The 17,153-nt window shown below is 35.3% G+C and overlaps 4 protein-coding genes across 7 annotated transcripts; 3 read left to right on the top strand and 1 right to left on the bottom strand.

The window, feature by feature from the left end:
- The first annotated feature begins 69 nt into the window (after positions 1–69).
- On the top strand, positions 70–5,495 carry LOC105198398 (protein unc-45 homolog B). Of its 2 annotated transcripts, none has more exons than XM_039457941.1 (5): positions 70–1,030; positions 1,768–2,213; positions 2,498–2,827; positions 2,901–3,341; positions 3,722–5,344. In XM_039457941.1, the coding sequence occupies exons 2-5, from the start codon at positions 1,803–1,805 to the stop codon at positions 5,342–5,344; spliced, it is 2,805 nt and encodes a 934-aa protein (XP_039313875.1). In that variant the 5' UTR covers positions 70–1,030; positions 1,768–1,802. The 2 variants fall into 2 exon arrangements, with proteins under 2 accessions (XP_039313875.1, XP_011163393.1); XM_011165091.3 differs by having other exon boundaries at positions 77–1,030; positions 1,789–2,213; positions 3,722–5,495.
- Positions 5,496–6,752: 1,257 nt separating this feature from the next.
- Positions 6,753–14,647, top strand: LOC105198397 (phosphoglycerate kinase). 2 transcript variants are annotated; one of them, XM_011165090.3, is made up of 6 exons: positions 6,753–7,098; positions 12,168–12,493; positions 12,601–12,949; positions 13,056–13,394; positions 13,468–13,687; positions 13,792–14,647. In XM_011165090.3, exons 2-6 carry the CDS (start codon positions 12,186–12,188, stop codon positions 14,067–14,069), a joined length of 1,494 nt encoding a protein of 497 aa, XP_011163392.2. In that variant the 5' UTR covers positions 6,753–7,098; positions 12,168–12,185; the 3' UTR covers positions 14,070–14,647. The 2 variants fall into 2 exon arrangements, with proteins under 2 accessions (XP_011163392.2, XP_039313730.1); XM_039457796.1 differs by lacking the exon at positions 6,753–7,098 and having other exon boundaries at positions 12,150–12,493.
- Positions 7,794–11,183, bottom strand: LOC105198396 (cell division cycle 7-related protein kinase). 2 transcript variants are annotated; one of them, XM_011165089.3, is made up of 9 exons: positions 10,815–11,183; positions 9,992–10,202; positions 9,647–9,740; positions 9,435–9,577; positions 9,240–9,363; positions 8,985–9,168; positions 8,764–8,913; positions 8,523–8,641; positions 8,141–8,263 (listed from the first exon to the last, which is right to left on the bottom strand). In XM_011165089.3, the coding sequence occupies exons 1-9, from the start codon at positions 10,855–10,857 to the stop codon at positions 8,141–8,143; spliced, it is 1,191 nt and encodes a 396-aa protein (XP_011163391.1). In that variant the 5' UTR covers positions 10,858–11,183. The 2 variants fall into 2 exon arrangements, with proteins under 2 accessions (XP_025994828.1, XP_011163391.1); XM_026139043.2 differs by lacking the exon at positions 8,523–8,641 and having other exon boundaries at positions 7,794–8,263; positions 10,815–11,179.
- Positions 14,648–15,187: 540 nt separating the features above from the next.
- Positions 15,188–17,105, top strand: LOC105198393 (26S proteasome non-ATPase regulatory subunit 13). Its single transcript, XM_011165086.3, has 5 exons — positions 15,188–15,345; positions 15,430–15,543; positions 15,695–16,021; positions 16,124–16,456; positions 16,728–17,105. The coding sequence occupies exons 1-5, from the start codon at positions 15,230–15,232 to the stop codon at positions 16,993–16,995; spliced, it is 1,158 nt and encodes a 385-aa protein (XP_011163388.1). The 5' UTR covers positions 15,188–15,229; the 3' UTR covers positions 16,996–17,105.
- The last annotated feature ends 48 nt before the right edge of the window (positions 17,106–17,153 follow it).

Below are 17,153 nucleotides of genomic sequence, written 5' to 3'. Positions count from 1 at the left end.
TATAGCGCGCATGCAAGTACGTACCTGGCATTCTTAATTGGGCATCTTTTTGACATGTACCGATGCTACTCGATGGAAAAATGGCACGAAACAGGCTGGAAGAAGCTGCCCAGTGCGAGGAACAACCACCGACGCACGAAAACGAATTTCGCGAATCATGTCGGCATTCGTAACTACAATCACGGCGTGCAAAAACAATCACGCGTGATGCTTGGCATCCAAGGGAAATCGTGAAACGCATCGAAACATTCGAATTTTTACGACGACTCACCTACGCGCGGCGATGAACGCGGGAGAGACGCGGCACACAGCACGATTCGAAACACTTTGCCGGCTTTGGCGCACGTTCCGCAAGAATGGCTGTTAACTTTCGAGAATCGCAATCTCGAACGTTTGCGAGTCTCGAAGTATCGACTGGAGTCGACTCTCGATGCTCTCGATTTTACGCCGCATCGGCCGCGGCGCTCGCGAAAGATGTTAGAAATGATATAACCTCAAACGTGGGAATTTTTTATTTTTGTCCGTGAAAATGTGAATCGAATAAGGTTGATGTTCGTGCAAATAAATTTCTCGCGCTTCGAATAAACCGCATGCTTTTTCCAGCTTCGTCAGGACATTCCTAAAAAAAAAAATGAAACTAAATTACTCATCTCATAATGATGCCCGTCTCGCAAAATTGCGTGTTTTGCGTTAAAATGAATTAAATTATTTGTACATACATAAATTAAATATAAATAATAATAGGCTGCTGACCCAAATTCGAATTTTCGCGATCGATGATAATTGAATTATAGTCAACAGATTAGAGGCGTTGGTGTGCCTATATTTAACTCAATGCTTCTATTTATGTCGAAGACGTTTCGCCAAAAATAAACCCTCTAGACAGTTCCACGCTTTCTATAATACGACGAAGCACAAGCAATTCCGGATCATTCTAAACACGAATTGAACTGCAGACTACTGTTTTAAATTGCAGCGTCATAACTTGAGGAAATCAAATCGTTCTCTGTTACTTGGAAGCTCATTTCAGGTGAGGCATTTAAATTGGAATTTGTTTCCATTATTTTTCAATATTTAACATTAGTTTTTTAACATAAAAATTGTAACAATTACAATTTATTTCAAATGAGAAATTATTATTGTTGTACTTTACACATACTTTTGTCCCTTAATCCTTAATGTTTCATTCCCAGTTAGCAAGCTGATACCATTATTTATCAACATCAAAATGATGTCAGAATGATATAGAGCTTCCCCGGTAGAAAATAATTCTAGAAAATTCTATATGAAAATGCTAAAAATAGGACATTTCTAAATATTTGTAAATCTTTATGTTTTTGTAGTGTACAAAATGCATTTCGTTTTTGTGATTTTTGGGATTTGTGATTTCTTGATGTAACTATATCATACTATAACAAAATACAATATTCTACATATTTCTAAATTGCTTACACCGGTGAAAAAAATTTCTGTGATTAAATACAAAGCTTTACTAAAAATAGAACTTTGTAAAAATTATTATTTATTTTTTCACAGAAATGTATATTTAATTATTAAAATTAACATAGGTGTTTTAATTCAAAGGCATTCTTTTGTAGATTTTTGTAGCATTTTTTAAATTGGTGTAAAAGTTTACAAATTTTTTGCAACCAGGATTGGTACTCATAATTTATACTTAGTAATCATTGCACCTTTTATATTTGTCACTTTTAAAATAATACATTAAAATGTACACAGATGCACAAAAAGCATTCTATGTCAAAGTAGTATATATTTTTTTTGTTGTAGAGAATTAATCCATCATGAAGACGATTGCACAGGAGTGGAAAGAGAAAGGTAATGAAGAGTTTAATAAAGGCAATTGGTCAGAAGCCTTGAGTCACTACACAACCGCATTGAAACTGGTGAATGAAGATAATGCAGAAAAAGCAGTGTACTACAAAAATCGAGCTGCTGCTTATTTGAAACTACGCGATTACGAGAAAGTGGTCAAAGACTGTGATGATGCACTGAAGATATGTTGTAATGATCCCAAGGCATTATTTCGTAGATGTCAAGCACTGGAGGCATTAGAAAGATTCGAGGAAGCGTATCGGGATGCAAGAAACATTATTTTATGCGATCCTAATAACAAAGTTATTCAGCCCATAGCAATGCGCTTACATGAAATTGTACAAGAACGCCACAAGGAAAATTCACGTATTAGTACCAAGGTTAATATTTCAACACAATTACAAAATTTATCAACATAGCGCATGATATGATAGATTAGCTAATATAAAAATTGTAACACATTTTTTGCTTTATTCACAATATCACATATAATTTAACAAATATAAGTTTTCATTTTGTTTACTGTACAATTATTAATTATTATCAATTAATAGTCTACATATCTTGTATGGATAAACATTATACAAATGTGATCTTTCACAGTTGATCCATATTTTTATACTATAAATCATTGTGTTAAAGTATGTGCTTAATTTTGCTTTAGGTATCACAAATGTTAGATTTGGCATTTAATGTAAACACAGATAAGGAGAAACGTGAAACTGCTATGAATAATTTGCTTGTGCTCGCACGTGAAAGAGCTGGCGCTGAGGAGATCTTCAAAGGACAAGCTATACCCAAAATAGCGCAGCTTGTAAAAGTTGAAAAAAACGATGAAGTGATATGTAGCGCAATTCGTATTATAGGCGAATTATGTAAAAATAATATCAGTCGCACCGAGTCCATTATAAAAGACCTCGGTTTGCCTTGGTGTTTGGAAATGATGAACAGCACATCTACAGAGAGAGTCAATGCGTCTCAATATTGTTTACAAGTAAATATTACATAAAATATATGTAATTATCATAGGTACATAACTAAGAATTCATTATATATTTCGGTTTCAGAATATATTGAACGCTTACAGTGGTATGGATAATAAGCCTGATTCGAAACCTGATAAGGCTTTGTGCGAGGCGCATAAGAAGGAAATAGATACGATTTTGTCATGTTTGCTGTACAGTATAACAAATAGAACGATAACAGGCCTTGCGAGAGACGCGATAATAGAAATTACTATGCGTAACATTCACTATACCGCGTTAGACTGGGCCGAACGATTCGTCGAGCTTCGCGGTTTACAGAGATTAATGGAGGTGGCCAGTGAAATGGAGGAATACAAATACGAATCCTCGATGGACATCACGTCTTCCACGCGAACTATAACCAGTGTGTGCTTGGCTAAAATATATGAGAACATGTACTATGATGCTGCTAAGGAAAAATTTAGCAACGCCATTGATGAATTTATTAAAGATAAATTGCTTTCGCCTGACATAGAATCTAAGGTATAAATTTTGAAATTTAAAATTTTCTTTAATCATTCGAATTATTTTAAAATAAAAGAAACTAAATATCTCTTTAACTGCTTCTTTGAACAATTTAAAGTCTACTTTTTAAAGCAAAGATATTGAAGATTATTTCTTTAATTGTCAACATTTTTATAAATTTTATAAATTGAAATACTATTATAATAAAATTCAATCAAAATTGATTAAAAAGAATATTATTTTGTTTTCTATTTTATTTTCTGAGACTTAATTCATCAAAGATTTCTTCTATTTTTAATCAAAATTTAGCAAAACTAATACTGCCTATTTTAGTTTTTCAAATAATAAAATGTGTGATTGTTTCTTGAATCATAAATTATTAATTGAATACTTTATAGGTACGTGTAGTAGTTGCGATAACAACCTTATTATTGGGCCCGTTAGACGTTGGAAATGCAGTTGTGGCTAAAGAAGGGATTCTAGAAATGATTCTCGTTATGGCGGGAACAGATGATGTATTGCAACAAAAAGTAGCATGCGAATGTATCGTTGCCGCTGCGACCAAAAAAGACAAAGCCAATGCGATCATAAATCAAGGTGTAAATATATTGAAGAAATTATATCAATCTAAGGATGATTCGATTCGAGTTCGAGCGTTAGTGGGTTTGTGCAAGTTGGGCAGTTCCGGAGGCACGGACGCGACTGTCAAACCGTTTGCAGAGGGAGCAACGAAAAAATTGGCCGAGGCTTGCAGACGGTTCTTGACCAAAAAAGACAAAGATATGAGGAAATGGGCTGTGGAAGGTCTGTCGTATCTCACTTTCGACGCTGAAGTCAAAGAGAAATTGATCGAGGATCAGCAAGCTGTGCAGGCGATGATTGAGCTCGCCAAGACTGGTGATCAATCGATTCTCTATGGCGTAGTCACGACGTTAGTAAATCTGTGCAATGCTTATGACAAACAGGAACTCATACCCGAGATGATAGAATTAGCCAAATTTGCGAAACATCATATTCCCCAGGAACACGAACTGGACGACGTTGACTTCGTGAATAAAAGACTGTGCGCGTTGGCCAAGGCTGATGTGACTAGCGCTTTGGTGAGTCTTGCCAAAACGGACAGTCAGAACAGCAAAGAATTGATAGCCCGCGTTTTTAATGCGATATGTAGCCAACAAGAAGTGAGAGGAATGATCGTTCAACAAGGTGGCGCGAAGGCGTTGCTACCCTTAGCACTGGACGGTACGGATAAGGGAAAAAAGCAAGCTTCGCAAGCTCTGGCTCGTCTGACCATCACGATAAATCCGGAAGTCGCGTTTCCTGGTCAGAGGATCATGGAAGTTGTTCGGCCGTTCATAAATCTCTTAAACCCAGAGTGTTCCGCGCTCGAGAATTTCGAGGCTCTAATGGCTTTATGCAATCTAGCTGGTGTCAACGATAGCGTGCGGAATCGTATATTGAAGGAGGGAGGATTCCAGAAGATCGAGGCCTACATGTACGAGGATCATTACATGTTGAAACGAGCGGCCACGGAAGTTATAAATAATTTGATAATGAGTGATGAAGTGATTCATTATTTCGAGCAGGAAAACGATCGAGTCAAGTATCTCGTGATATTATGCCAGGATGAGGATGAAGTTACTTGCATGGCAGCAGCTGGTGGTCTAGCGATGCTGACACCACGCAGTGTAAAGGCTTGCGAGAAGATTTTCGACTCAAAAGATTGGTTGGAATCTCTACACTTTTTACTCGCTAATCCAAACAGCGAATTGCAACATAGGGGTGTTGTAATTGTGCTGAATATGATAAGAAGCACAAAAGACGTTGCTGCGAAACTCATCGAAACGGATATAATGGAATTACTGATGGCATTGAGCAAAAACGATACTGTGGAAAATCAGAAAATCAAGGAATTGGCGTCCACTGCTTTAGAAGCTGCTGCAAAATGGAAACTAATCAAGAAAAATGTCGAGGATGATCAATCGTTACAAAACGCTGATAATACAGACAACGTTGAATAAAGAAATTGTATTTGAACATTTTTATAACGTTAAATCGTAGATAAAAGTGAGAAATTGTATATCTTCCTCATACTTCAAATTAAGTGCCTTAAGAAAATACTGAAATCCTAAATACTAATTGTATTAGAGAATAAATTAATTTTCGAATTAGTTTGAGATCACAAAATCCTTTTATCTACCTTACCTAAAACTTGGATAAAATAGATTTTACGAGCAAATCGAAAAAAAAAAAGAAATCTGAGACTGGCCATACCCATAATTAAAAGAATTTTTTTTTTATTTTACCATGATTTAAATTTTAGTATAATTTTTTGAGACGCCATCTCTACGACGTGGACATACACTACGATACCAATTGTACATACAGGTTAGATGGAAAGCACGTCACTCGCAATTGTTGGCACACCTGACGAAGAAAGCGCCAAACGTGTGAACACTAACTTAAAATTTTTTTTTTTATCTTAACAGCTTTCGTGCGACTCATTGACTTTCGACGCAATTTATACGAGCGCGAACGATTAATCGAGACCAGGCGCGAACATTGAAACGGGAGGCAAATAAATAGTAGATCAAATAAATTGACTCACCGTTCGCTGCTGGTCACTCCTCCATCCAGCTCCGTTTCGGCCGCAGCTCTCGAACGTTCAAGCCCGTCCAAAATGATCCTCCTCGCGACGATCCTCTCTTTCTCCTCCTCCTCCTCTTGATTCACACTTGGCACGAACGCGCGATTCTTCGTTTTCGGTATTCTCAAAACACTCCTTCAGTTCGGTTCAGTCAATAAATGGTTTGCGCCTCTATTATATCGCGGAGACGATACAACCATACTCAAAGGTTCAATGTAACTCTCCGGGGATTCAAAGTACGGAACGACAGTAGTCCCGGCGGCCGATTGCGATGCAATCGACAGATGTAAAAATATGACGGTAACGGGCGACAACGTCCGACCTTATAGACGACCCCAAACAGACTGAAACTCGTAATACGAGGCAACGGAGAAGATGCGAAACACGATTGAACACGACACGACTTCGCATCATGCATCGTATCCGACACGATTATTTACACGAACGCCCGACACTCAGTGGCAATACATATCTTTAGTCGTCCGCCACGACTTCACTGTCGACACTTCACGGCATTCTCGAAACACTCGCTCGCGTCAAAAACTTGTACGGGACGACGAGGATGCGAGTTGAAATGCGCCGCGACGCGCCGCGATCTTCCGCTGTGCTCCCTAACCGACCGACTGCTGCTACTGCGTAGCGGCGACGACAGTGGCGCAGCGGCGCGGCGCGGCGCGCAGGCGCGACCACGCGCCAGTCACGCCGCTACGCAGTGGCAGTAGTCGGTCGGTTAGGCAGGGCAAGACGGCGGAAGGTCGCGGCGTGTCGTGGCGCATTTCAACTCGCATCCTCGTCGTCCCGTACGAGTTCTTGACGCGAGCGAGTGTTTCGAAAGTGCCGTGGATTATCGAAAACGAAGTGAAGTGTCGGGCGTTCGCCAACATTCGTCGTGTCGGATACGGGCATGGTGCGAAGTCGTGTCGCGTTCAATCGTGTTTCGCATCTTCTCCGTTGCCTCGTATCCCGAGTTTTCGACACGTGTGAATACCGAAAATGTCGAAAACGAAGAGTTATGTGTATCAAGTATGAATCGAGAGGAGGAGGATCGTCGTGAGGAGGATCTTGGATCAAAGAACGTTCGAGAGCTGCCGCCAAAACGGAGCTGGACAGTGCGACCAGCAGTGAACGGTGAGTCAATTTGTACTTGTATTCGCCTTTACAATTCGATATTCACGCCTCGTCCCCATTGCGTTCACATAAATTATCGTCAGTACAGTGCGATGAGACGAATAAATCGGTCGTGCGAAAATAGTTAGGAACGATTTGAAGTTTACATATTCGTGTATGTATGTTATGTACGCGCGCTCGCCGCTCCCTTCGTCAGGTGTGCCAACAGTCGCGGGTAACGCGCTTTCGGAGGTTTTATTTAGAATCCCGTTAAATAATAAAATAAAATAATTAAATTTCTGCAATTTTGTTATTATGTAGTTATATAGGTGTAATTATATTCATGTTTATATCTTTAAATATAAAATCTCCGTGTAGAATATATACAAGTTATTTATTATATAAATTTGATGAAACATTAAATTATTGTATAAAATAACATGCACGGAGATATGTATTATATAAAATATATTTTGTTAAATTAGTTATAAATATATTTAACATCATGAAATTACAACTGGGATATAAAATCATTATCTATTAGTATAACAGTATATTTAAATACCATGTTACATATATTTATATTTATAACATTACTTATTATAAATATATTTATTTATAGATATCGTGCAGCAAAAGTTATTTAACAATCACAAAAACTTATAAAATCACAAGTCTTTTATAAAAATTAAATATATCAAAACTCCAAAAACAATGAATTTTAAATAAATTTATTTAAACAATGAATCATAAATATACAAAATATACAAAGAGCTGGCAATAGAGATCATCATTTTTCAAGATTAAGACTTTCCTAATTTTAACATTCATTAGTACATATATATAAATCTCGAAAAATGTATATATTATAAATTGTTTTTTTTTCAGTCTAAGAAAATCCTTATATTTTAACAATTTATTTAAATACAAAAATTTATCTTAACCTGCAATTCAAAACAACAAACATAATAAACTAAAACTGACATTTTAACGAAATAATAACAATTACAAAAAAGTTATTCTCAAGTTTTAGAACGCGTATATTAACATATATGCACCAATATCACAAACTCAAAAAAGGATGAGCCAATGCTTGCTCTGCAGTAATACGTGTCTTGTAATCTAGATCTAGAAGTTTCGTCAAAAGATGGTACGCTTCCTTGGGATATTCGATATCTGGCGGTACCTTAAAGTTTTATAATAATTTTTAGACCTTATCGCAGGATAAAGACATTATACATTATTGAAGCAATAGAAAGGATAATGAGACACAAAAAGATTTTATTTTCGCGGTAAAGGCAATTCTATCTGGCAACAAAATGAAATAATATTAGTCATGAGGATTTGGCTAAATTCAAAAATTCAGTTAATGATTATATCTATTTTCTCCTGCAATATTGTTTCATTAAATTTAAAAAAAAAAAACAAATACAAATGAGATATACCTTATTTATACTATTCTCTGTATCGTACATCCTATTTTTTTTGTTTCTTTGTTTCAATTTTAAGCACAGTGATATAATGTCCATGCTTGGCAAATTTTCACTAAAAATAACTTTTTTACCTGAATCAAACAAAACGAAAAAATAATAATAAACATAATGTCAAAAAATTATTAGAAATTAATGAAACAAAAAACACAAAAACTTAAATAATTTGCCATAATCGCTATATTTATTGAAATACCTAGTTTCTGTGCACATTTTTGTACTTCTCTAGAGCCAAATATCGTTGTAATTTCTGCTAAAGCTGTGCAGTCGTCAGGTGAACGAAAAAACGGTTGTGAACCACTGAGTATGCATAACATTATTACACCGCAAGCCCAGATATCAATTGCTGAAAATTTTCTTTTAAAATCTCTAGAAGTATAAAAATATTTCCCACGTTATAAGAATTTTTTTCAATACCTGACGTTTGTAAAACATGTTTCAATAAAACCTCTGGAGCACGAAACCCAGGCGTGCCCGCACGAGATGCCACTTGATATGGTTCTTTTAAGCATATCGTGCATATTTTAGGTTTCCCAAAACAATGACATTTTCTATTTACATTTTTCTTAGCAAGAAAATCAGGTTGGAGGCTCATGTTATTCTGGAACAAATTACAATATATAAATCATCTAATCACTTTAACACATAATTACTCATAAAATGTTACTCTACTTCATTAGATCTTTTCCGCTTTACACCATGTACTTCAGTGCTCTCCTCGTTTACTTCTCTTGTACTTTCTCGTAATTTCTCCACGTGATATTCTTGCGCAAGGCCAAAATCCACTAACAAATATCTACACAAAAATTGATGGTAATTTTTTGTGATAATAGAAAAAAGTGTTTTATCTCTGTAGTACAAGTTCACCTTCTATTTGTGCGATTGTAGAGAAAATTACTGGGTTTTACGTCTCTGTGTATGATATGAAATTTGTGAACTCTTCGTAAAGCTGTTAACAGAGCTCTCATATAATCCTTTGTTTCCTCAACAGTCATATCTTGAACGTATTCCTAGTCATAATTATCATAAGTATTTTCTATTTCGCGAAATACAAACTAGAATGTAAATTGCAAACTTACTGAGAACTTATCATGCCTCATATATGGCATTACAAATACTACTGAACTATGGTGCCTCAAACATAATTCCAATCCAACAATGTAATCTGTCCCTCTAAAAGATTTAATAATGTTTTAATAACTAAGTTGTATAAAACAACAATATATTTTCTCAAAAATGCCTTCTAAACTCAATATTGTTAATATTATTGTACAACATTTGAACATTGTAAAATATTAATTATCTGGAGACTATAATGAGTGTGCTTTGTATTGTCTAGAGATATATTATAAGAGATAATATTATTGAGCGATCTTCTAGGAGCCGCTTCAAATACCCTTCCTTTTAAAAATTGCTCGACATACCCTATCTGTTGCAAGTATTGCAATTCACGTTTAATTCTGTCGGGATGGCAGGTGGGAATCAATTGTTTCAATGCAAATTTCTTGCGTTTGTCGGAAGACTTTAAAGTAGCCATATAGACAGTGCTAAATGCACCTTTTCCAACTTTGCAATGCACATCAAATAGTTCGTTCACTATTGGGATCGACATCATGAGATTTGCAGAGTCTTTTGCTGAAATAATACAGAATATGTACTATTATTAAATTTGTAAATTTTATTACAGAAAAAACAAAAATAAACGACATTAATATGTTATTATATTTGACAATAAATTATTGCTCCATTTAAATTTACTATAAAAAAACTCTTAAAAGAAATACAAAAGAAAAATCATAGAAATTTTACATTAACAAAGTCATTAAATACCATAGAAATTTTAAATAAAATATTATTAAGAAAATAAAATAATTTTTAATTAATTAGACCTAAATGTAGAATGACAGAATTAATATATTATCTACATAGCTAATTAAATGAAAGTTTTTAAATGAACTTGTTCTAAGTCTTTAACTTGTTTTGAGTCTTTACATGAACTAATTCTTGCAGTTTGATTCATAAGTCATTTGTGAATAACTGTAGAAAATACTTGAAATTCTGTACAAAATGCCACGACAAAAATACTTTAGAATTAATGTAAAAAAAAAAAAAATTGAATCCAATAATTTGATTTTAAAGCAACCGACATAGTGAAAAAGCTGCGTATATATTCACGTAGAATGATGTAAATATATTCATATAACAAACAAATTCTAAGAAAATATGATCTCTTTTCAAGAATGATACCATCGTTATCGCTCTCATCTTGATACATGTCGGTAGACTCCATCCTGCTCCGTATTTCCAGAATATTTTTAGGTCGCGATACCAAGCACACCAATATATCATCGAATACACTTTCTTCCTTGTCTGTGTCATTCACCGCTAATGAATATTTTCTACTTAATCATCAATGTGATATCGCTGAGCATAACCTGAAGATAACCTTAGAAATTGGCGCCATTCATGAGTAACAGGTGTGATAAAGGCCAATTCTCAATGTTTCATTTAACGTGCGTACCAATTTTTCAATCGTTTTGATTGGCTGCAGAATAGAGAATTTCTCGAATTTGTAAAAATCCTCTATCTCTTAACCAATCAACACGCTTGACAAATTTGTCAAATAACAAATAAAATATTAGCCTAAGGTTTGCCCGTGCATTTTAACTTAGGTGAACAATAAACACAAAACTTAAGTTTAATATTAATAATAATAATTTTATATTTTTAACATTTTTAATTTTAATATTAACAAAAACAATAATGATAGTTTTTCAAATAATTTGATTTTTTAATTGCAATAAATGACATAAAAAATAATTGCATATATGTGACATATAAAAGTTGGCTTTAAAACTTTGTGACTTTTTATTTATAATCTTTTAGAGTGTATTTGTATAGTTTTTCAATTTTATTTGGTATGTACAATTTTCGTTGAAGACTTAAGATTAATGTTAAATATATCCAGGATCGATCTAATGTATTTTTTTAATTAAATAAAGCTAAAATTAATAATTTAAAAAATTAATTGAATTAAAAGTGAAATGAATAAAAAATTAACTCAGTTAAATATTAATTAAAAGTTAATTTTGAAAAATATTATTTATATTAAATTAAAAAGCAATTTTTAAAGTAAATTACTTAAAACAATTATAATGTACGATCATCAAATAAATTTAATATTTTGTAAATTAAATTAATGTGAAATGACAAAATTTATTTTTATGTCGGAATATTTTCTGTTATAATTTTTTCTTTTATATAGAACAATGTTTAACTTTTAGAAGAAAGTTAATAAGTTAAAGTTATTAATTTTTTAACTTTTTAACTTTAACTCTGGATATACTTATCGATGGATGGTTTATTTAAAAAAAAATCAAATATAAACTGTTAAGAATTGTAGAATAGGCATATATGCAAACCAATTAATCAAATTATTTGCAACGATAAAGCCGGCGCGTTTCGCGATAAGAATTTGTTTTTAATAGATTCGTCTGAAAGATGTTTTTCTCCAGAAGAAAAACTCCGCAAGATTATAGCATATCTAACATATAAAGATTGTGCGAAGTCGCAGATCGATTCATTCAGAATTTACGACAGTTTACGACGAGCAGAACGATGATCCCGTTGAGTCGAACGCATCGAGCGTTGTTGAAAATTACGGGAGGTCGCCACGCTCGGCGACCTTGCTTTGACTTTGGGACACCGACTTATCACGGCTCGTACTCGTCGAGCGGCGGTCGTCCGAGTGACGTTACGTTTCTCGTTGGTAAAAGGTTAGCGAGGCTTGTCGCGCCCGGCAGTGCTCACCTCTTCTCCAGGGATATCGCAGTAAATCAGGTCACAAAGGGAAGCATCATCGCTATGGCGCTGAACAAGCTCAGCATTGACAAGGTGGAGTTGGCAGACAAGAGGGTACTCATACGGTACGTGTACGGTTTTCGACGAGACTGCGTTGAAAGAAGAAGGCAGTGAGGAATTGACGGCACGCCCAAACGTAATGGAAATATAACTGAACGAGGTGACTTTACAGGGTCGACTTTAACGTGCCGCTGAAAGAGGGAAAGATAACGAACAATCAGAGAATCGTCGCTGCTTTGGACACAGTAAAGTATGCCATCGACAAGAAGGCCAAATCGGTCGTGCTGATGTCTCATTTGGGCCGACCGGACGGTAAGAGGGACGAAAAGTATACACTGAAGCCTGTGGCTGAGGAGCTGAAAACTCTGCTGGGAAAAGAAATTCTATTTTTGAACGATTGTATTGGACCCGAGGTGGAGACTGCTTGTGCCAATCCAGCGCCTGGTACCATTATTCTATTAGAAAATTTGAGATTTCATATTGAGGAGGAAGGTAAAGGAGTAGGTCCTGATGGAAGTAAGGTACTTAACATTTACATATATATTTTCATTGGAGCTTTTGTTTATTCAACATAAACTGCAAGTGTAAATATGTAAAAGGAATTTAAGAATAATTAGTTTATTTCAGGTTAAAGCTGATAAAGATAAGGTTGTCGAATTTAGAGCATCTCTGAGAAAGCTAGGAGATGTGTACATAAATGATGCCTTTGGAACTGCTCATCGTGCTCATAGTTCTATGATGGGAGATGGATTTGATATAAGAGCAAGTGGTTTTCTGTTGAAGAAGGAGCTTGAATATTTTGCAAAGGCTCTAGATAATCCAGAAAGACCATTTTTGGCTATACTTGGAGGGGCTAAGATTGCTGACAAGATCCAGTTAATCAATAATCTCTTGGACAAAGTGAATGAAATGATTATTGGAGGTGGTATGGCTTACACATTCTTAAAAGTGTCTAAAGATATGAAGGTAAGTGATAAGAATTGTGAAAAACAATAGTATAATTAGATTTTCCCCAATTTTTACCTTTATGTGATTCTAGATTGGAAATTCATTGTTTGACGAAGAAGGAGCAAAAATCGTGAATGATCTGTTAGATAAAGCAAAAAAAAATAATGTACAAATTCACTTACCAGTGGATTTTGTGACCGCTGATAAATTTGCAGAGAATGCAGCGGTGGGCGCTGCAGATATTGAGAATGGTATACCTGATGGTTGGATGGGTCTCGACATCGGCCCAAAATCGAGAGATTTGTTTGCTGGTGAGCGCATTTCATTCACATATTGAAGATTTTTTAGAGAATACATACGAATAATGCTTCAAATATTTAAAGCATGTATTATTAATTATATTTTCTTGATACAGAACCAATTAAGAGAGCAAAGGTCATAGTGTGGAATGGCCCAGCGGGAGTGTTTGAATTCGAGAACTTCAGCAAGGGTACAAAAAGCCTGATGGACAACGTCGTTGAGGCCACAATTCGGGGAACGATTACCATTATCGGCGGCGGGGACACAGCGACGTGTGCGGCTATGTGGAAAACGGAGGATAAAGTTAGCCACGTAAGCACCGGCGGCGGTGCGAGTCTGGAACTCCTGGAGGGTAAAGTATTACCCGGAGTCGCCGCCCTGTCTTCATCGTAAATCTGTCTTCGAAATATTGATGTAAAAACTAATTGTTTTGTGATGAGCGTTTACGAGTTATATAGAAATTAACGAGTAGCGTTTGGAGAATATGAGGACACAAAGATGTTGTCGAACTTAGGACGTTAGTGTGATTACTGTAGAACGAAGACGTATCTATTTTTTCTCTGTTGTTGGTGTAATCATAATCGCTTCATTTATATTTTTTGGAATCCCAATATTCATTCTCGAGAAATATTGAAATTATATGTTATTGAACTCTATAGTACAATTATATTAATGTACAGTTATAGAGAAGATACTGATTGTATATTATGGAAAATGTAATATATTAAGATAATCCGTAAATCCATATTGTACATTAGCTGTTAAGGAAATAATTGTAAGGAGAGACAGTCGCCGTTATACTAAATATAATCGTCCCTGCACGGTAAAAAGTTCGCTCATAGTTTGAACACAGACTTCGAATTATTCTGCATCGTGTTAAACTGTAAATATTATCTTTTATTTAATAGAGAAATTATATACTTGCGGCCGTCTGTAATGTCGGAAAAATAAATATTAAATATTCGATTTTATGTCTTTTGTACTGAACGGATCGACATTTTCCAGACAGCACACAATATTTATAAAAGATTTAGAAAATATAATAATTGAATATTTTATAAATATTTAATATTTCATCATAAACATTTTTGTGATTTTAGATCAAACAGATCATAAAGATTTATTATAAAAATATGTAGAAAAATATATATAAAAATATTTATAAAATATGTTGTTTTTATTTTAATATTTTAAATAAAGATTTTATGATTTTTTTTCTTTGTGTTAGTTATATAGTCAAAGGTAATAAATATCCATAAATATTTATTATAAACATTGTGCGCTGTTTGAATTGTATGTATAGTCGCCTGCATCAGAGTTGTGACGCTTTTTCTTCGATAGTTTTTAGAATGTAGACTTGCTCATTGAGCGGCGAACGTAATTGGTTGGATCCACAGGTAAGAACCAATTACGTTTGCCGCTCAATGAGCAAATCTACATTCCAAAAACCATCGGAAAAAAGTGTCGTAACTCTAATGCAAGCGACTGTACATACATACCGGCTGAAAAGAACCGAGTGACATCTCTCGTGTTCATTCTCGTTATCACCAAGCATGGCGGCGACCGTGGCAGTGAAGGATGTTAACACTTTTCTCAGCCAAAAGCAAAATGCTGCCGACAAGGAGCTGGCCACGGAGTGGGCACAGCTCGAGGAACTGTACAGCAAACGGTAATACGACAATATAATATTACGTACAGCAGGATTCCACAAAATGATAAGGTAATAATAAACCTCCCCCTCGGTGACTTGCAGGCTTTGGCATCAGCTGACGTTGAAACTGGAAACTTTTGTGAAAAATCCGGTGCTCCAGCAGGGAGATAATCTCGTACAGCTCTACGTCAACTTTCTGTCAACCTTTGAGAACAAGTAAGCGGTGTTGATTAAGTCTTCTTTCAAATTTATACAATTATAAGACCTTATATGGCATGAGATTTTTGTTTGTATATAAATTAATCATATTTATGTGTTACTCTTTGTTAATCTTGTTTGTTATTAAAATTTGCGTGTTTTTCCATAGAATAAATCCATTGTCGCTTGTGGAGATATTGGCACATGTTATACAGCAGTTCCAAGATAAGCAAGAGGCAATTAAATTCTTGGAGAAAACAGAGACAAAAGTCCAAAGCAACAATGAAGCTATCGCCCTATGTAAGGTTCTCAAGGGGCAGATTTTATTGGATAAACTGAACAACCAGGAGCAAGCAAAGAAGATCATAGAGGAAGTAGAAGCTATGCTTGATAATGCTGATGGTGTTACCACTGTCCATGGACGGTTTTATCTTCTTGCCAGCCGGTTATATAGATTGCAGGGCAAACACGCAGAATATTATCGTACAGCATTAAGGTATCTTTACAATGTAATATTATATGTATATATATAGAGAGAGAAGATTGCAAAGTCTATAAATTGTTTGATTACAATTTCTTTTTCTTTTTAATCATCAAGATATCTAGGTTGCATCGAATTGAGCAGTTTGAGCAGACAAGAGCAAGAACAACATGCCTTCTTTCTTGGGCTTGCGGCGCTTTTGGGCGAAGGCGTTTATAATCTTGGAGAATTACTAGCACATCCGGTCCTGGAGTCATTAAAAGGAACACCAAACAATTGGCTCGTCGATTTGTTGCAAGCCTTCAACGCCGGTGATATCGTCGCGTTGGAAAGACTAAAGCCACAATGGAGCAAAGTGGCTGATCTAGCAGCACAGGAATTAAAATTGAGGCAGAAGATTTCATTGCTGTGTCTTATGGAAATGACCTTTAAGCGGCAAGCCAACAATCGGTGTGTATATAATCATTTTTTTAAATATATTTTTGTGGGATATAATTCGTGTCATATTTCTAACTTTCAACTCTGACTTAATAATAAAATTATAACTCAATAAAATTTTTTTACAAACCAATATATGAGATTTGAACTTAGTATCCCAAAAATATGAATCAATCATTTTCACGCGGAGCCATGTGTTTCCCACTTTGTAATTCAGTTCTAAGTATGTTTTAAATTTTCAAAAATCGAATAGATGATAAACATACGATATTTTCCATTCTAGACAACTAACGTTTGCTGAGATCTCTCAGGAGACGCGTCTACCTCTTGGCGAAGTGGAATTGCTAGTGATGAAAGCTCTTGCTCAGGGTCTCGTGCGAGGTGCTATAGATCAAGTGGCCGGTACCGTCAATATGACGTGGGTACAACCGCGCGTTCTAGATCGCAGTCAAATCGCCGGAATGGTGCAACGCCTCGATGGATGGTGCAAGGACGTAAGCTCGATGGAGAAACTCTTGGAGTCAAGGGCCTCTGAAATCCTCACTCTCTGAGAATATAGGCCCTTTTCAACTTGCTCGTTGTGTCAACAGAATGTTGATTCTCGCATATTCGCTAAATTCAATTTTTTAATATGTCAATAAATGAGAACAATTATTTCTCACATGTGCATTTATGGACAGAAGCCTCCACATATTTTTTTCTTTTGAAT

The sequence above is a fragment of the Solenopsis invicta genome, chromosome 15, assembly GCF_016802725.1.
Source record: "Solenopsis invicta isolate M01_SB chromosome 15, UNIL_Sinv_3.0, whole genome shotgun sequence".
Classification (NCBI taxonomy): Eukaryota; Metazoa; Arthropoda; class Insecta; order Hymenoptera; family Formicidae; genus Solenopsis; species Solenopsis invicta.
Note: the sequence above shows the minus strand (reverse complement) of the source record. Positions and strands in the feature narration are given on the sequence as shown.